The sequence below is a fragment of the Ranitomeya imitator genome, chromosome 1, assembly GCF_032444005.1.
Source record: "Ranitomeya imitator isolate aRanImi1 chromosome 1, aRanImi1.pri, whole genome shotgun sequence".
Taxonomy (NCBI): Eukaryota; Metazoa; Chordata; class Amphibia; order Anura; family Dendrobatidae; genus Ranitomeya; species Ranitomeya imitator.
Window position 1 is genome coordinate 1,124,488,478 of NC_091282.1, and position 19,620 is coordinate 1,124,508,097.

A 19,620-nucleotide genomic window follows, 5' to 3' on the forward strand; every position below is an offset into this window, starting at 1 on the left:
CGCAGGGGACTCCGTATTAGAGTAAACATATTGCAACTTAACTTTGACAGATTTAAACACTAAAGGTACCGTCACACTAAACGACGCTGCAGCGATACCAACAACGATGTCGATCGCTGCAGCGTCGCTGTTTGGTCGCTGGAGAGCTGTCACACAGACAGCTCTCCAGCGACCAACGATGCCGGTTCCCTGGTAACCAGGGTAAACATAGGGTTACTAAGCGCAGGGCCGCGCTTAGTAACCCGATGTTTACACTGGTTACCAGCGTAAAAGTAAAAAAACAAACACTACATACTTATCTTCCGCTGTCTGTCCTCCAGCGCTCTGCTTTCCTCTGCACTGTGTAAGCACAGCGGCCGGAAAGCAGAGCGGTGACGTCACCGCTGTGCTCTGCTTTCCGGCTGGCCGGCGCTCACAGTCCAGAGAAGCACAGCGCCGGAGGACAGACAGCGGAAGGTAAGTATGTAGTGTTTGTTTTTTTACTTTTACGCTGGTAACCAGGGTAAACATCGAGTTACTAAGCGCGGCCCTGCGCTTAGTAACCCGATGTTTACCCTGGTTACCCGCGAAGACATCGCTGAATCGGCGTCACACACGCCAATTCAGCGATGTCTGCAGGGAGTCCAGCGACGAAACAAAGCTCTGGACTTTCTGCAGCGACCAACGACATCACAGCAGGATACTGATCGCTGCTGCGTGTCAAACTGAACGATATCGCTAACCAGGACTCTGCAACGTCACGGATCGCTAGCGATATCGTTCAGTGTGACGGTACCTTAAGACAGAGAAACAAAGACAACAAGGTAAAAAGACGAGAGGAAGGGGGGGAGGGGGAGGGTAAGAGATCTTAAACTGTGTTAAAAGATAGTCATTGTATTGGGGTACAGGGCAAGTCTGGGGGAGTCCGCCGCATTTCGTATTGTCCTCAGAGTGAGAGCGCGAGGACCTGGCCAAGGTTAATATTGACATCTCTTTCGATCCATGGTTTCCAGACTTGATAGAAGATTTCCCATGAGTCGTTTCTAGTGGCTTGAATTCTTTCATAAAGCATAATAGTTTCATTATTGTCCATGGGAGAAGGTTAGCTTAATGTTAAGATTATTTCCATTGAGTTTAGCAATGAATTCATGTAATTGTTCAATTGTTCCTTCCTATATGAAGAAGACATCATCAATATAGCGAATCCAGTGGTGCACCTTGTCAATCTGCTCCACTGGATTGCTAAGGAAGATGTCCCTCTTCTCTCACAGGCCCCTAAAAACCGATTAGCATAGGGCGGAGCACAGGCGACCCCCATGGCGGTTCCTTGAAGCTGGAGATAAATCTGGTTATGTGTGAAAGTGTGAAAGCGGCCCTAATTAAAGCCATCGATCAAGTTTCATTGTGTCCACAAGGTGGTGATGTTTTCACGGCTTTGGCCAAAGTTGAGAGCCGCTGGATTTATCGGCTCAACACCGTTACTCCAATAGGCCTCAATGAGAGTTTCGGGATTGGGTCTTTTCTATAGGATATCTTACAAGTTTTCTAACTTAATGTGTTTGGGGGTTGTTTTGGCATTGTGTTTTATAGTTTTAATTATTTATTTTTTATATGTAATGTGTTCTGTTTATTTCTTATATTTTTTTGCACAATCTTTCAGTCTGGTCCTTGTGGCTTGTGCATGTCCGGTGAAGTGTATATTTTCTTGGTCTACTGATCCTTGGCTGCAATATTTCCCTTGCAAAAGCTGTGCTCCGGATAATATTGAACTTCTTCAACCATGCTCTCAAATTTATGAATCATCCAGGTGTGACTGCTGACTTGGGACTGGGTTTCCTATTTAACTATTTAGCTACATGATGAAATATCTGATATAATATGTTTTGACATTATACATCACTAATTTTTTGTAAATGCAGGATTTTCTTAAATATTTTGTAAAGCATGTGTTTCCTGGCTGTTGTGCTTTTTAAGATGTGTATTATCTTTTTGGCTCATATTAGGCCATATACTGCCCTCTTTTATTCATATAGTATATTCACTCTGGCACTGTCATTTCTTTATTCAATTGCATCTTTTACCATATATGTCTCTTTTTCTTTTCACTTTATTAGTCTTATTTGTTCATTTTCACTTTAAAATGTTACTATTTATTAAATATGTACGGTATTTATCCATTCACATATTCTCCTACTCAACCCGCATATTCATTCACTTTTGCACATACAGTACAGACCTAAAGTTTGGACACCTTCTCATTTAAAGATTTTTCTGTATTTTCATGACTGTGAAAATTGTACATTCACACTGAAGGCATCAAAACTATGAATTAACACATGTGGAATGATATACTTAACAAAAAAGTGTGAAACAACTGAAAATATGTCTTATATTCTAGGTTCTTCAAAGTAGCCACCTTTTGCTTTGATGACTGCTTTGCACATTCTTGGCATTCTCTTGATGAGCTTCAAGAGGTAGTCACCGGGAATGGTCCTCCAACAATCTTGAAGGAGTTCCCAGAGATGCTTAGCACTTGTTGGCCCTTTTGCCTTCACTCTGCGGTCCAGCTCACCCCAAACCATCTCGATTGGGTTCAGGTCTGGTGACTGTGGAGGCCAGATCATCTGGCGTAGCACCCCATCACTCTCCTTCTTGGTCAAATAGCCCTTACACAGCCTGGAGGTGTGTTTGGGGTCATTGTCCTGATGAAAAATGAATGATGGTCCAACTAAACGCAAACCGGATGTAATAGCATGCCGCTGCAAGATGCTGTGGTAGCAATGCTGGTTCAGTATGCCTTCAATTTTGAATAAAGCCCCAACAGTGTCACCAGCAAAGCACCCCCACACCATCACACCTCCTCCTCCATGCTTCACGGTAGGAACCAGGCATGTAGAGTCCATTCGTTCACCTTTTCTGCGTCGCACAAAGACACAGTGGTTGGAACCAAAGATCTCAAATTTGGACTCATCAGACCAAAGCACAGATTTCCACTGGTCTAATGTCCATTCCTTGTATTCTTTAGCCCAAACAAGTCTCTTCTGCTTGTTGCCTGCCCTTCACACTGGTTTCCTAGAAGCTATTTTACAATGAAGGCCTGCTGCACAAAGTCTCCTCTTAACAGTTGTTGCAGAGATGTGTCTGCTGCTAGAACTCTGTGTGGCATTGACCTGGTCTCTAATCTGAGCTGCTGTTGCTGCTGCGATTTCTGAGGCTGGTGACTCAGATAAACTTATCCTCAGAAGCAGAGGTGACTCTTGGTCTTCCTTTTCTGGTGCGGTCCTCATGTGAACCAGTTTCTTTGTAGCGCGTGATGGTTTTTGCCATGCACTTGGGGACACTATCAAAGTTTTCCCAATTTTTTGGACGGACTGACCTTCATTTCTTAATGTAATGATGGCCACTCATTTTTCTTTACTTAGCTGCTTTTTTCTTGCCATAATACAAATTCTAACAGTCTATTCAGTAGGACTATCAGCTGTGTATCCACCAGACTTCTGCACAACACAACTGATGGTCCCAACCCCATTTATAAGGCAAGAAATCCCACTTATTAAACCTGACAGGGCACACCTGTGAAGTGAAAACCATTCCTGGTGACTACCTCTTGAAGCTTATCAAGAGAATGCCAAGAGTATTCAAAGCAGTCATCAAAGCAAAAGGTGGCTACTTTGAAGAACCTAGAATATAAGACATAATTTCAATTGTTTTACACTTTTTTGTTAAGTATATAATTCCACATGTGTTAATTCACAGCTTTGATGCCTTCAGTGTGAATGTACAATTTTCATAGTCATGAAAATACAGAAAAATCTTTAAATGAGAAGGTGTCCAAACTTTTGGTCTGTACTGTACACATTTGTATTTATCTTTATTTATTTCATTTGGCCCTAACACACTGCACGTTGGTCCACATTACCTTTATCCTGTATACCACACACTCATTAACATTTTTTGGATCCTGGTGCACATGCGCAGCTTTTGTGACTCTGGATCTTTGTGTGGGTGGCTCCAGGGACGCACCGTGCATGCTCCATCTCCTTGATGGACGTGTGTGTTTGGGTTCCATTGCCGCTCATGTGAAGGTCCCAATGGTTGTCGTGGAGGTGGCGCATGCGCCATGACCACAGGATCAATACGGCAGTCACTGCGATTGCACATGACTTCTCTAACTATGAACACATGTAATCCAGCACATGGACGCACATTAGCTGTTTCATTGGCCAGACTGTGTATAAATAGCCAGAACCTCCTCCCTAACGCACGCCTCCTGAGGAAGTCTTGACGAAACGTGCGTTAGGGCGGCAGGGACGGTGTGTCACCAAGCACTCTGTAAAGCCTAGAACTAATACTGGTTATAGGTCAGGGAAATTTAGTGTAACGCAATTAACCTATACTCTAAAAATATATATACAGTACCTATTTTATTTAATTACATGAATCCATAAAAACAACCACAGACATAATAACACAAATAACCGTGTTCTCCTTCTAACCCTAGAAAGAGGGCCCTCAATGACCACTACCTGTCAGCGGAGGTTGGCACCCTACACACAATCGAGATTGGCGCCCCCACTCATCGTCGGCTCACCCTATTTCTCCTATTGGTGCCCTAAACAAATGTGTCACAATTGGGCCTCCATTTACTCAACAGGAAATGATAGGGTATTTGATGAATTAGTGGCCGATATAGCCCATGATGGTTTTGGGCTAACCAAAAAAATATTATTGACAGGGTGAGAGACACAGACTCACAAAGTGCAAAACAGTGCAAAAAATAAAGTGCAATTAGTGAAAGAAAAAATCCTTGCTAGACTGCTCCCTATAGTCTTAATACCTGCCTAGCCGCGGGGGTTGGCACCCTACTGTTCAGCGGAAATGGCGCCCCCACTCCACGTCGGCTATCCCTGAAAGTCCCTATGAGTGACTATATTGAAAGACAGGGAAAAATACATATATCTCTTATCTCATATACGGCAAGTATACTGAAACAACACATAAACTAAAATACAGACTACGTCTATATACAAAGATGAAGCAATAGAGCAATATATATACAAATATTTTAGAGAATACCCATTAGCGTGCCGCCATATACTTATATGCTAAAATATTGCACACAGTTGGAGATCACATATCAAAGAAAAAAATATTAGATAAACAGATAGAATACCTTAAATATCATTAGATATCCCATATATATGCAGACATAGCTTAATTAATCACTCTCATCTGATAAATGTGTACAAAATGATATTCTCTATGGAGCAGTTAGCAAGGAAATGATACTCATCGTTCTGGAGATGTCATAGTGCGCCTCAAAGGTATTCTATCTGTTTATCTGATATTTTTTTCTTTGATATGTGATCTCCAACTGTGTGCAATATTTTAGCATATAAGTATATGGCGGCACGCTAATGGGTATTCTCTAAAATATTTGTATATATATTGCTCTATTGCTTCATCTTTGTATATAGACGTAGTCTGTATTTTAGTTTATGTGTTGTTTCAGTATACTTGCCGTATATGAGATAAGAGATATATGTATTTTTCCCTGTCTATCGATATAGTCACTCATAGGGACTTTCAGGGATAGCCGACGTGGAGTGGGGGCGCCATTTCCGCTGAACAGTAGGGTGCCAACTCCCGTGGCTAGGCAGGTATTAAGACTATAGGGAGCAGTCTACCAAGGATTTTTTCTTTCACTAATTGCACTTTATTTTTTGCACTGTTTTGCACTTTGTGAGTCTGTGTCTCTCACCCTGTCAATAATATTTTTTTGGTTAGCCCAAAACCATCATGGGCTATATCGACCACTAATTCATCAAATACCCTATAATTTCCTGTTGAGTAAATGGAGGCCCAATTGTGACACATTTGTTTAGGGCACCAATAGGAGAAATAGGGTGAGCCGACGTTGAGTGGGGGCGCCAATCTCGATTGTGTGTAGGGTGCCAACCTCCGCTGACAGGTAGTGGTCATTGAGGGCCCTCTTTCTAGGGTTAGACAGAGAGAACGGTTATTTGTGTTATTATGTCTGTGGTTGTTTTTATGGATTCATGTAATTAAATAAAATAGGTACTGTATATATATTTTTAGAGTATAGGTTAATTGCGTTTCACCAAGCACTCTGCCCTCTTCTATCAGTAAGTTATGCTGCATTCCTTCTTAGCATTGTGTTTGATTTTGTATTGTTTGATTCTGTATTGTTTATTGTTGGTGTCTATCCTGGACCATATATTATGCACTATGCACTTTACACTAATTTAGTCTAGGTTGCTGCTAAACCTATGGGTTTGAATTTTGATAGATATGAAGTTATTTATTAGATGAACATTGCACTGTGTCAATATGATTTTCATTAAATATTAATGCTGGAGGTTGCATTGCAGCACAATACAATTTTTCTAAAATAGGCATAAAAGTGAATTGGTCACACTCTGTCCCTGGATTAATGGTGTCCAGTAGTTCTGATTTTATTGTTGTTTAATTTTATACTTTATTAATAAAGATTTGAATTTAAGCATTATACTCTTTTTGTGGTTTTTGTGCACCATATTTTTGGTCATGATTTTGCACGCATGCTGAATATGCCTGAGAAAATGAACGGTGATGTTAGCTGCCCCATAGATTAACACTGGACCGAGTGCTATGTGATGCTTTCTGACATAGCAGTTGTCCGTATTCTATGGTAGGGTGACGCCGGCCTTATAGTAAAAGATGCATTCACACACATACACAGACATCTGTGAATCACATGGACAGAGCAGGCACCCATTATAATCTATGGAGCTATTCTCACATAACATCATGGGAACATGTCCGCTTTTACCCACACAAGTCTGGAAACAGCACTGACAGCAGACATCGTCATCCATGCGCTGTTCCTTTTTAACATTGTAATAGTATAAGCTTCTTTCAGACATCTGCATTGCACATACGTGTTCTATCCGTTTGTTTTTTGCAAGTACCAAGTACCATTATAGTCTATGGTGCTACGTATTTCTTCACATGTCCGTTTTTTTCCGGCAGCACGGATGAAAAGTATCAATACAAGTCTATAGATCCGTGAAAAACAGGTATAGCATATGGATGGTATCAGTGTGCTGTCCGTATTTAACTTTGCAAAGTATAGGGGAAGCTCTGTCATTTATTTACCCTTCCAGGAAAAACACTGATGGGAAAAAACGGACACACGGCCCAAACACTGCTGATTTATGAATCCAAAACACTGATGACTTATGAATCCAATACAATAGCATAATGCACCCCATAGTCATAAATATCAGTATAATGCACCCCCATAGTTTTATAATTAACCCCATAGTTATATATAGTATAATGCACCCTCACAACAGTATAATGCACCCCCCATAGCAGTATAATGCACCCCCATAGTAGTATAATACAGCCCTATGGTAGTACAATGCACCCCACAGCAGTGCAATGCACCCCCAAAGTAGCATAATGCATCCCTATAGGAGTATAATGCACCCCCATAGTGGTATAATGCACCCTCAAAGCAGTATAATGTGCCCCAATAGTATAATGTATCCCCATAGTAGTATAATGCACCCTCATAGCAGTATAATGCATTCCTATAGGAGTATAATGCACCCCCATAGTAGTATAATGCACCCCCATAGCAGTATAATGCACCCCCATAGTAGTATAATGATCTCTATAGGAGTATAATGCACTTCCATAGTAGTATAATGCACCTCCATAGTAGTATAATGCACTGTCATAGTAGTGTAGTGCACTTCATAGTAGAATAATGCACCACCATAGTAGTTTAATGCACACCTATAGGAGCATTATGCACCCCCATAGTAGTATAATGCACCCTCATTGCAGTATAATCAGGGCCGGCTCCAGGTTTTTGAGTGCCCCGGGCAAAAGAGTCTCAGTGGCCCCCCCCCTTTAACACATACCACGATTCATGATTGCATATAAACACAGCCACATAGTATATAACATGGCCCACGTAGTTTATAGAACAGCCATCTAGTATATAGCACAGCCCACGTAGCATATAACAGCCCACGTAGTATATAACACGGCCCACGTAGTATATAGAACAGCCATGTAGTATAAAGAGACACTTGCCCCATATAGGCACTTCATAGTAAAATAATGCACCACCATAGTAGTATAATGCACCCCTATAGTAGTATAATACATGACCATAGCAGTGTAATGCATCCCCATAATAGTATAATGCACCCTCATAGCAGTATAATGTGCCCCAATTGTAGTATAATACACCTTCATAGCAGTATAATGCACCCCCATAGCAGTATAATGCACCCCCATAGTAGTATAATGCAGCCCTATAGTAGTACAATGCCCCTAAAAAGCAGTATAATGCGCCCCCATAGCAGTGCAATGCACCCCCAAAGTAGCATAATGCATCCCTATAGGAGTATAATGCACCCCCATAGTGGTATAATGCACCCTCAAAGCAGTATAATGTGCCCCAATAGTATAATGTATCCCCATAGTAGTATAATGCACCCTCATAGCAGTATAATGCATTCCTATAGGAGTATAATCCACCCCCATAGTAGGAACATGCACCCCATAGCAGTTTAATGCATCCCTATAGGAGTATAATGCACCCCCATAGTAGTATAATGCACCCCCATAGCAGTATAATGCACCCCCATAGTAGTATAATGATCTCTATAGGAGTATAATGCACTTCCATAGTAGTATAATGCACCCCCATAGTAGTATAACACACTGCCATAGTAGTATAATGCACTTCATAGTAGAATAATGCACCACCATAGTAGTTTAATGCACACCTATAGGAGCATTATGCTCCCCCATAGTAGTATAATGCACCCTCATTGCAGTTTAATGCACCCCAAAGTAGTATAATGCACCCCTATAGCAGTATAATGCATCTTCACAGCAGTATAATGCACCCTCATAGCAGTATAATGTTCCTCAATAGTAGTATAATACACCCCCATAACAGTATAATGCACCCCATAGCAGTATAATGCACCCCCATAGTCATATATAATAGCATAATGCACCCCATAGTCATATACAGTATGTCAGTATAATGCACCCCCATAGTTTTTTAATGAACCCGATAGTCATGTATAGTATAAATGCACCTTCATAGCTGTATAATGCACCCCCATAGTAGTATCATGCACCCCATAGCAGTATAATGCATCCCTATAGTAGTATAATGCACGCCCATAGTAGTATAATGCACCCCCAAAGCAGTATAATACACCCCCATAGCAGTATAATGCACCCCCATAGTAGTATAATGATCTGTATAGGAGTATAATGCACCCCCATAGTAGTATAATGCACCTCCATAGTAGTAAAATGCACCCCCATAGTAGTATAATGCACCCCTATAGTAGTATAATACATGACCATAGTAGTATAATGCATCCCCATAATAGTATAATGCACCCTCATAGCATTATAATGTGCCCCAATTGTAGTATAATACACCCTCATAGCAGTATAATGCACCCCCATAGCAGTATAATACACCCTCATAGCAGTATAATGCACCCCCATAGTAGTATAATGCACCCTCATAGCAGTATAATGCACCCCCATGGCAGTATAATGCACCCTCATAGCAGTATAATGTGCCTCAATAGTAGTATAATGCACCTCCATAGTAGTATAATGCACACCCATAGCAGTATAATGCGCCCCAATTGTAGTATAATGCACCCCCATAGCAGTATAATGCACCCTCATAGCAGTATAATGTGCCTCAATAGTAGTATAATGCACCCCCATAGTAGTATAATGCACCTCCATAGTAGTAAAATGCACCCCCATAGTAGTATAATACACGACCATAGCAGTATAATGCATCCCCATAATAGTATAATGCACCCTCATAGCAGTATAATGTGCCCCAATTGTAGTATAATGCACCCTCATAGCAGTATAATGCACCTCCATAGCAGTATAATGCACCCTCATAGCAGTATAATGTGCCTCAATAGTAGTATAATACACCCCCATAGTAGTATAATGCACCCTCATAGCAGTATAATGCACCCCCATGGCAGTATAATGCACCCTCATAGCAGTATAATGTGCCTCAATAGTAGTATAATGCACCCCCATAGTAGTATAATGCACCCCCATAGCAGTATAATGCGCCCCAATTGTAGTATAATGCAACCTCAAAGCAGTATAATGCACCCTCATAGCAATATAATGTGCCTCAATAGTAGTATAATGCACCCCCATAGCAGTATAATGCACCCTCATAGCAGTATAACGTGCCTCAATAGTAGTATAATGCACCCCCATAGTAGTATAATGCACCCCCATAGCAGTATAATGCGCCCCAATTGTAGTATAATGCACCCTCATAGCAGTATAATGTGCCTCAATAGTAGTATAATGCACCCTCATAGCAGTATAATGTGCCTCAATAGTGGTATAATGCACCCCCATAGTAGTATAATGCACCCTCATAGCAGTATAATGCACTCCAATTGTAGTATAATGCACCCTCATAGCAGTATAATGCACCCCCATAGCAATATAATGCACTCTCATAGCAGTATAATGCGCTCCAATTGTAGGATAATGCACCCTCATAGTAGTATAATGCACCCTCATAGCAGTATAATGCGCTCCAATTTTAGTATAATGCACCCCCATAGCAGTATAATGTGCCTCAATAGTAGTATAATGCACCCCCATAGCAGTATAATGCACCCTCATAGCAGTATAATGAACCCTCATAGCAGTATAATGTTATTCAATAGTAGTATAATACACCCCCATAGGAGTATAATGCGCCCCATACTGCGGCTTTACAAAAAAAAAAAAAAAAGCTTCTCCTTACCTGGCCGAGGTCCAGTGGTGTCCTCTGCTAGAACTCATCTGAGTTCTGTGCGTGCTGATGTCAGCTGCTGGCCTGTGATTGGCTGGTGGCTGTTAACTGTTGCCGTGCAGGAGGAAACTCCAGCAACAGATTTTACCTGAACGTGCCTCTGAGGAGACTTCTTTCACACTTGCGTCGGTACGGGTCCGTCGCTAAGCGTCGGCCCGACGTATCGATGCACGTTATGAAAATTATGCACGACGTGGGCAGCGGATGCAGTTTTTCAATGCATCCGCTGCCCGTTCTAAAGTCTGGGGAGAAGGGGACGGAGTTCCGGCTGCGCATGCGTGGTAGAAATTGGCAGGCGCGACGTACGAAAAAACATTCCCTTGAACGTTTTTTCATGCCGACGGTCCACCAAAACACGACGGAGGCGACGTGTGGCCATACGTCGCGATCCGTCGGCAATACAAGTCAATGGGCATTTGCAGGATCTGTTTTTTGCCCAAAACGACGGATTGCAACGGATTAAAAAAAATGCAAGTGTGAAAGTAGCCTTACTGAAGTGGCAGAATCCTGCTGCTGAGGCCTGGTGAGAAGAGACTGCTTGCCGGGCTCCATACGCCAGTAAAGGTAGTAATGCCCTGATGGAGACCTTGCTAACATTGATGGGGAGGGGGAATAAATACTTTAGTAGCAAAATTGTTAAAGTACTTTAAACAAATGACTTAAAGGGAACCTGTCACCCCGTTTTTTCAGATTGAGATATAAATACTGTTAAATAGGGCCTGCGCTGTGCGTTACAATAGTGTATGTAGTGTACCCTGATTCCCCACCTATGCTGCGAAATACATTACCAAAGTCGCCGTTTTCGCCTGTCAATCAGGCTGGTCAGGTCAGGTGGGCGTGGTGACATCGCTCTTTTCTTCCCCAGCTTTCCGTTGGTGGCGCAGTGGTGTGCGCATGTCGCAGTGACAAATCCACTGCGCGCACATGTGAAGAAGCTGCGCGCGATCTGCGCTATTACCCCCTGTCATCGGTGGGGGCGGCCATCTTCCTGGGGCCGCGCGTGCGCAGATGGAGTGCTCTGCTGCACGGGGCTTCAGGAAAATGGCAGCGGGATGCCGCGCGTACGCAGAAGAGATCGCGGCGGCCATTTTCCCAAAGCCGAGTTTGCATCTCGGCTTTGGGAAAATGGCCGCCGCGATCTCTTTGCGCACGCCCGGCATCCCGCGGCCATTTTCCTGAAGCCCCGTGCAGCAGAGCACTCCATCTGCGCACGCGTGGCCCCAGGAAGATGGCTGCCCCCACCGATGACAGGGGGTAATAGCGCAGATCGCGCGCTGCTTCTTCACGTGCGCGCAGTGGATTCGTCACTGCGACATGCGCACACCACTGCGCCACCAACGGAAAGCTGGGGAAGAAAAGAGCGATGTCACCACGCCCACCTGACCTGACCAGCCTGATTGACAGGCGAAAACGGCGACTTTGGTAATGTATTTCGCAGCATAGGTGGGGAATCAGGGTACACTACATACACTATTGTAACGCACAGCGCAGGCCCTATTTAACAGTATTTATATCTCAATCTGAAAAAACGGGGTGACAGGTTCCCTTTAATTGCATTATATAATTGGTCAATACTAATAATATTTTCCATAGAGGTTTTTGTGTTACAGGAACAGTTTTCTCTTTTCCAAAGAGCTTCATTTGCTTACCTGATAATTCATACTTGACCTCAGAACAAAATGTACAACATATTGTAAATTACTGACTATACTCTGTCCTGACTTTCAGGCATTCAAAGAAATCCTCGCTGCGAAGGTGCAAGAAGAGTATTATGCCTTATGCAATTTCCTAAGGTAATCTTTATCAATTTCCAGCACGACTAGATATGGCCAGAAACATGTTAGTGCTAATATGTGCAACAATGTTTTAGAATTACTCTTATGACATATGTATTTAGAAATGAATTTACTATGATAGCACCAGACTTGTAGGGACAGACTCATGTCGATCTGCCATTGTCACTATGGTAACTTGATTGTCTCGTCAACGCCGCTCTACTCACCATGGTCACTGCGCATCTGTGTGTCCGCACCTCCGTTTGTCAGGTGTGACTATGGGGTTAGTAATGGGAGCGTCTTATTGACTCCTCTCCATTACTAACCTCTGAGCTTGATGTCACCTGACAATACAAAGGTGACATCAACCCCCCCAGCTATCACCCCACTTGCCACTGCTACAGGGCAAATGGGAAGAGCATCTTAGAGATGCGCCTTTTCTGGGGTGGCGCATTCCAGCTATGCACATTTCGGCAGAGCTGATTCAAACTACTGTGCAACTGCTAAATGTCACACAAAATTACGCAATGACACATGGCGAAAAAGTTTGTAACTTTTTAAACCTTTTGCACCACTTTTGTGGCTTAAAAGCTTTGATGAATCTGCACCATTGTCTTGTTTGCACCCATTCGTCTTCATAATGTGAATATTTATTTTACCTCTTTAGTTGGTCTCTGGTTGCTGCTTGTTAGGATAGGATAACATTTGTATCGGAGCCTCTGTTAGTTCTGTCATTTTGTAATGGAATTTATGAACCCCATTATAGTTAATGGCATGCACCTAGCTCCATTTATGTCTATCATGGGACAGATTCATTTTTGTTAGAACTTCTGTTTTCCTGTTCCTTTAATGGAATGGGACTCTGAGCATCATTTCCATTATTATATCAGACAGGCAATTTAGACAGCAGTGTGAGCAGATGCTTCTTACCTTATGATTCCTGGTCAGCAGTGTGTGCAGTCTCTTCTAACTTCAGGACTCCTAGAATCTCCAGTAAAAGATCAGGTAGACATGATGGACAGCAGTGTGAGCAGCTTCTTCTTACCTCAGCCCCCAAAGTATCTCCAGTATTAGACCTGAATTACGGGGTGGACAGCAGTGTAAGCAGCCTTTTCTTATGTCATCACACCTGGAATCTCCAGTATTATATCAGGTAGACAGGGTGGACAGCAGTGTAAGCAGTTTCTTCTAATTTCAGCATTCCTAGTAACTCCAGTATTAGATCAGAAGGACAGGGTGGACAGCAGTGTGAGCAGCCTCTTCTTACTTCATCACACCTGGAATCTCCAGTATTAGATCAGTTAGACACGGTGGACAGCAGTGTAAGCAGCCTCTTCTAAGTTCAGCATTCCCAGTAACTCCAGTATTAGATCAGAAGGACAGGGTGGACAGCAGTGTGAGCAGCCTCTTCTAAGTTCAGCATTCCTAGTAACTCTAGTATTAGATCAGAAGGACAGGGTGGACAGCAGTGTGAGCAGCCTCTTCTTACTTCATCACACCTGGAATCTCCATTATTAGATCAGTGAGACACGGTGGACAGCAGTGTAAGCAGCCTCTTCTAAGTTCAGCATTCCCAGTAACTCCAGTATTAGATCAGAAGGACAGGGTGGACAGCAGTGTGAGCAGCCTCTTCTTACCTCATCACACCTGGAATCTCCAGTATTAGATCAGTTAGACAGTGTGGACAGCAGTGTAAGCAGCCTCTTCTAAGTTCAGCATTCTCAGTAACTCCAGTATTAGATCAGAAGGACAGGGTGGACAGCAGTGTGAGCAGCCTCTTCTAAGTTCAGCATTCCCAGTAACTCCAGTATTAGATCAGAAGGACAGGGTGGACAGCAGTGTGAGCAGCCTCTTCTTACCTCATCACACCTGGAATCTCCAGTATAAGATGAGAAGGAAATGGTGGACAGCAGCGCGAGCATCCTCTTCTAACTTCAGCATTCCTAGTATCTACAGTAATAGATCAGAAGGACAGGGTGGACAGCAGTGTAAGCAGCCTCTTCTAAGTTCAGCATTCCCAGTAACTCCAGTATTAGATCAGAAGGACAGGGTGGACAGCAGTGTGAGCAGCCTCTTCTTACCTCATCACACCTGGAATCTCCAGTATAAGATCAGAAGGACATGGTGGACAGCAGACTGAGCAGCCTCTTCTAAGTTCAGCATTCCTAGTATCTCCAGTATAAGATCAGAAGGACAGGGTGGACAGCAGCGTGAGCAGCCTCTTCTAAGTTCAGCATTCCTAGTATCTACAGTATTAGATCTGAAGGACAGGGTGGACAGCAGTGTAAGCGGCCTCTTCTAAGTTCAGCATTCCTAGTATCTACAGTATTAGATCTGAAGGACAGGGTGGACAGCAGTGTAAGTGGCCTCTCCTAAGTTCAGCATTCCTAGTATCTACAGTATTAGATCAGATAGACAGGGTAGACAGCAGTGTGAGCAGCCTCTTCTTACCTCATCACACCTGGAATCTCCAGTATTAGATCAGAAGGACAGGGTGGACAGCAGTGTGAGCAGCCTCTTCTTACCTCATCACACCTGGAATCTCCAGTATAAGATCAGAAGGACATGGTGGACAGCAGCGTGAGCAGCCTCTTCTAAGTTCAGCATTCCTAGTATCTCCAGTATAAGATCAGAAGGACAGGATGGACAGCAGTGTAAGCGGCCTCTTCTAAGTTCAGCATTCCTAGTATCTACAGTATTAGATCTGAAGGACAGGGTGGACAGCAGTGTAAGCGGCCTCTCCTAAGTTCAGCATTCCTAGTATCTACAGTATTAGATCAGATAGACAGGGTAGACAGCAGTGTGAGCAGCCTCTTCTTACCTCATCACACCTGGAATCTCCAGTATTAGATCAGAATATCTACTGGAACACATCTTCTTATACATGAAGGGAGGGGCGGAGCTTTCTACTGCACATGCTCATGGGCCTCTTGTCCTAATATTCTTGTGTAACAGGATGGCAGGTGTTGTAATTGTATAATGATTACCTACTTAAAAAGAAACAATTGTGAATTATTGATTTAATGCATTTAGGAATTTGTAATTACATTTCATTTAGTTGTTTACTTTTTTTCTATTCCCAGAGAACCACTTTAATGTCTTTTGGGCATTCTCCTTGTTTTCCTCACAGTAGGACTTGAGAATGCATTCTAAGTACTAATATTGGCTCTTATTACTATCGCCATAGCAATTTAAATAGACACTAGCACTTCAACAAACTTTGCGTAAACCAATTGTACAAATGATTCTAAGAAAATCTGTAGTATACGCAATAAAGAAATATGCCATTTTTTTCACTTCTTCTACCTATCTGCCTCCTGAGCTGATAATTCACTCTTAAAAACTGAAAAGGGAGACAAACGTCCAGATAACTGAGGGGTCAGGTTACATGCTGCATATAGTGATCTTGGGTCTATGGAGAGGTGGACATGTACAAAGCTGTAGCTTACTAGTAATTCTCACCTCCATTACTAGATTTACAGCTTAGTACCAGAGATGAGCAAAATAGATTCACACCCTTGTTTGGCACCCACTGCAGTACTCCATAATAGCGTAGAGTACCGGAATCTTTCACGGACGGCACTCAAGAACTGGAATCCTGGGTGCTATTACTAATGCCTTACGATACACGTCATGACACCATGGTGCTTACTGGCTAGGTGTCACCCGACGTCCGTTTGGACATTCTGTTAGTCTTTTCCTTTTGCAAACAGAAGCAGAAGGACCCCATTGATTACTGCGAGTTCTGATATGTGCCAGGTTTTAAAACAAAAGCACAAGTTCTGTATGATGCACTTTTTGTCCGTTCCAAAAACTGGCCCATAACAAAAACCAGAAGGATAGTCAAGGGGATCATAATAATCAATAATCCGTCTTCTTCTATTTGCATATGGATCAATCCTTAGCAATTTTGTCTGTTCCTAAAAACCCAACAGAAAAAAAGAATGTCAAAATGGAAGTGTGAACACAGTTTAAAGGATTATTCCTCATAAAATCAAGTTATCCCACATCTCATTAAATTCCAAGATTGGGGCTCTGGAACTTTGAGACTGGGGCTTTGCATTTCCATCCAGATTGGGGAGGAGGTGCGAATGTGAGGCCTCTGCTCCATTCATTGACTATGGGACTGCCAAGTACAGAGCTCGCCTAATTCCGGCAGCCACATAGACAATAAATGGAACAGAGGCCTCGCATACACACCTTGGCTACATTCAGGGTTCCAAATCCTATACCTCGGGATCGCTTGTTGTCCCATTGGTTGTACCTCAGTATAAGTAATGTATACCCTATTCTCAGGATTTGGGGGGTTATAACCTTTCAGCAATGCAGTAGAATGATGTTGTTACCAAAAAGAAACACTAGAGGGCACTAGAGGGTTGTCAATTTGAAGATGATAAATGAATCCTGGATAAATCATGGAAATTGTTATAAAATGTTATCTTGAGATACAAAACTGAGATAACATATTGCTCAGTCCAACATAACACTTATGGGACGGGGTCAGGTTGTAAGGGGATGTTCAGGGGAACGAAAAGTTGTGAGCTTATTTATACATATTCCTAATCTGAATTATCATATTGGTAAAACCAATTATTTTATTGGTAATTTTAAAATTAGGCAGTTAGATATGTTAAAGAGCTATCAGGGAGCTTAACATTAAGGCCGGCGTCACACTTAGAGTAGGGAAATACGGTCCGTTTTTTACAGGCATAATACGCAGAAATGTTCCCTAAACAGTGTTCCATATGTCATCCGTAGGCAGGGTGTGGCTGCGTATTTTGCGCACGTAAATCTCCATATGTAATCCATATGACATACCTACGGCGAGATTTTCTCGCCGCCTTGCAAAATGGACATAAAATGGATCCATGGGCTCAAATATTCGTGAAAACATAATTACAGTAGATACTGTACATACAGTAAACCATTTCATATCCCTTATTTTTTTACGTATTCCTCACTACTAATGTTAGAAGTGTCTGTTTGCAAAATTTGGGGGCTCTAGGTTTTAAAATAAAAGGTTAAATCACGGAAAAAACTGGCGTGGGCTCCCGCACAATTTTCTCCGCCAGAGTAGTAAAGCCAGTGACTGAGGGCAGATATTAATAGCCTGGAGAGGGTCCACGGTTATTGCCCCCCCCCCCCCCTGGCTAAAAACATCTGCCCCCAGCCACCCCAGAAAAATCTCATCTGTACGATGCGCCTATTCTGGCACTTAGCCTCTCTCTTCCCACTCCCGAGTAGCGGGCTCCTGGTTGTAAATTTAGTTAACCCCTTCAGATGGATTTACAGCGTGGGACATGACTGTACGACGGACAGATATGGGATATTGTTGCTTTTTTATTTTATTTACAGAGGGTCTTCAGGTGGATTAAGCGTACAATAAAGATTTTAAAACCCCATGTGTATTTATTTCATTAAAATACTTTATTCATAATGTGTGTGTGTATTATTAACCATTTACTACTATTGGATTAATAATGGATAGGTGTCTTATTGACATCTCTCCATTATTAATCAGGCTTAATGTCACCTTACAATAGCAAGGTGACATTAACCCTTTATTACCCCATATCCCACCGCTACAGGGGAATGGGAAGAGAGTGGCCAAGTGCCAGAATAGGCGCATCTTCCAGATATGCCTTTTCTGGGGTGGCTGGGGGCAGATGTTTTTAGCCAGGGGGGGGGGCAATAACCATGGACCCTCTCCAGGCTATTAATATCTGCCCTCAGTCACTGGCTTTCCCACTCTGGTGGAGAAAATTGCGCGGGACCCCACGCCAGTTTTTTCCGCGATTTAACCCTTTATTTTAACACCTAGAGCCCCCAAATTTTGCACACAGACACTTCTAACATTATTAGCGAGGAATATGTAAAAAAATAAGGGATATGAAATGGTTTACTGTATGTAAGCCATGTCTCATACCCTGTCGGGTTTGATAAGGAGATAGGAAAAGCCGGCAATTGAATTACCGGCTTTTATGTGTATGTATATATATATAGATATATGTGTGTGTCTCACTGACATATATATATATATATATATATATATATATATATATATATATATATATATATACCTATACTATGTGTAGACATTTCTTTTAGCTATTCTATTCTAACCTGTCAGTGTGATTTTACTGCACATCGCACTGAATTACCGGCTTTTCTATAGGACACCGGTGCTTATTTCTCGCAAGTAACACGCATGGTCCATGTGTAATTCGTATTTTTATCGCCCCCATAGACTTTCATTGGCGGATTTTTTTGCGCAATGCACTGACAAATGCAGCATGCTGCGATTTCCTCAGCCAGTAAGATACGGCCAAGAAATATACCGCAGATAGGAGCTGCCCCATAGAGAATCATTGGTCCGTGTGCAATGCGTTGTTTTTGCGCCTCTCATGCGTCCGTAAAACTCTCTAGTGTGACGCCGGCCTAACAGAGACAAAATATGATGCCGCAATTAAACCCTACAGTGAAGACCATGTGGCAGATTCTGCATCACAGGATCCTTTGGTGAATGTTTCAGGGTTAAAAAATGCTCCTCTTACATTTAAGAAAAAATAAAACATCAGAAAATATTGTGATTTGCGCACATCTCCCATGAATTACTTTCTGCATTACCGGTAGATAACCACTAGGTGGCAGTGTAATACTCCCCAATAAAGTGAATAAGTTTCCCAGAGTGAATTTGCCGTCCGCGATCTCCGCCATCACGATATCAATAGTAAATAACTGATGAGGCAGATGACAGCATTATTACGTTTTACTCATTATTCCACATAAAATCCATACATGCAGTACAGTGCTTTCCCCAATGTCTGTTATTTTATGCTTGAGAGAATTATTCAAGTCAAATCTGATTTTCAGGCCATTTTGCTAACACGTCGCTCGGCTATTACCTCAGAGCTCTGCAATATGCAGTTTAATAATAATCTCTCCGCACTAAATTACCCACAG

General features: G+C 42.4%; 1 protein-coding gene across 1 annotated transcript in view; it reads left to right on the plus strand.

Annotated features, from left to right (window-relative positions):
- LOC138658304 (uncharacterized) overlaps positions 1-19,620 on the plus strand; it is a 238,014-nt gene that overhangs the window by 59,797 nt on the left and 158,597 nt on the right. Inside the window, exon 8 of the mRNA XM_069745780.1 lies at positions 12,611-12,675. Coding sequence (XP_069601881.1) covers positions 12,611-12,675 — 65 coding nt within the window. The remainder of the gene's footprint in view (positions 1-12,610; positions 12,676-19,620) is intronic.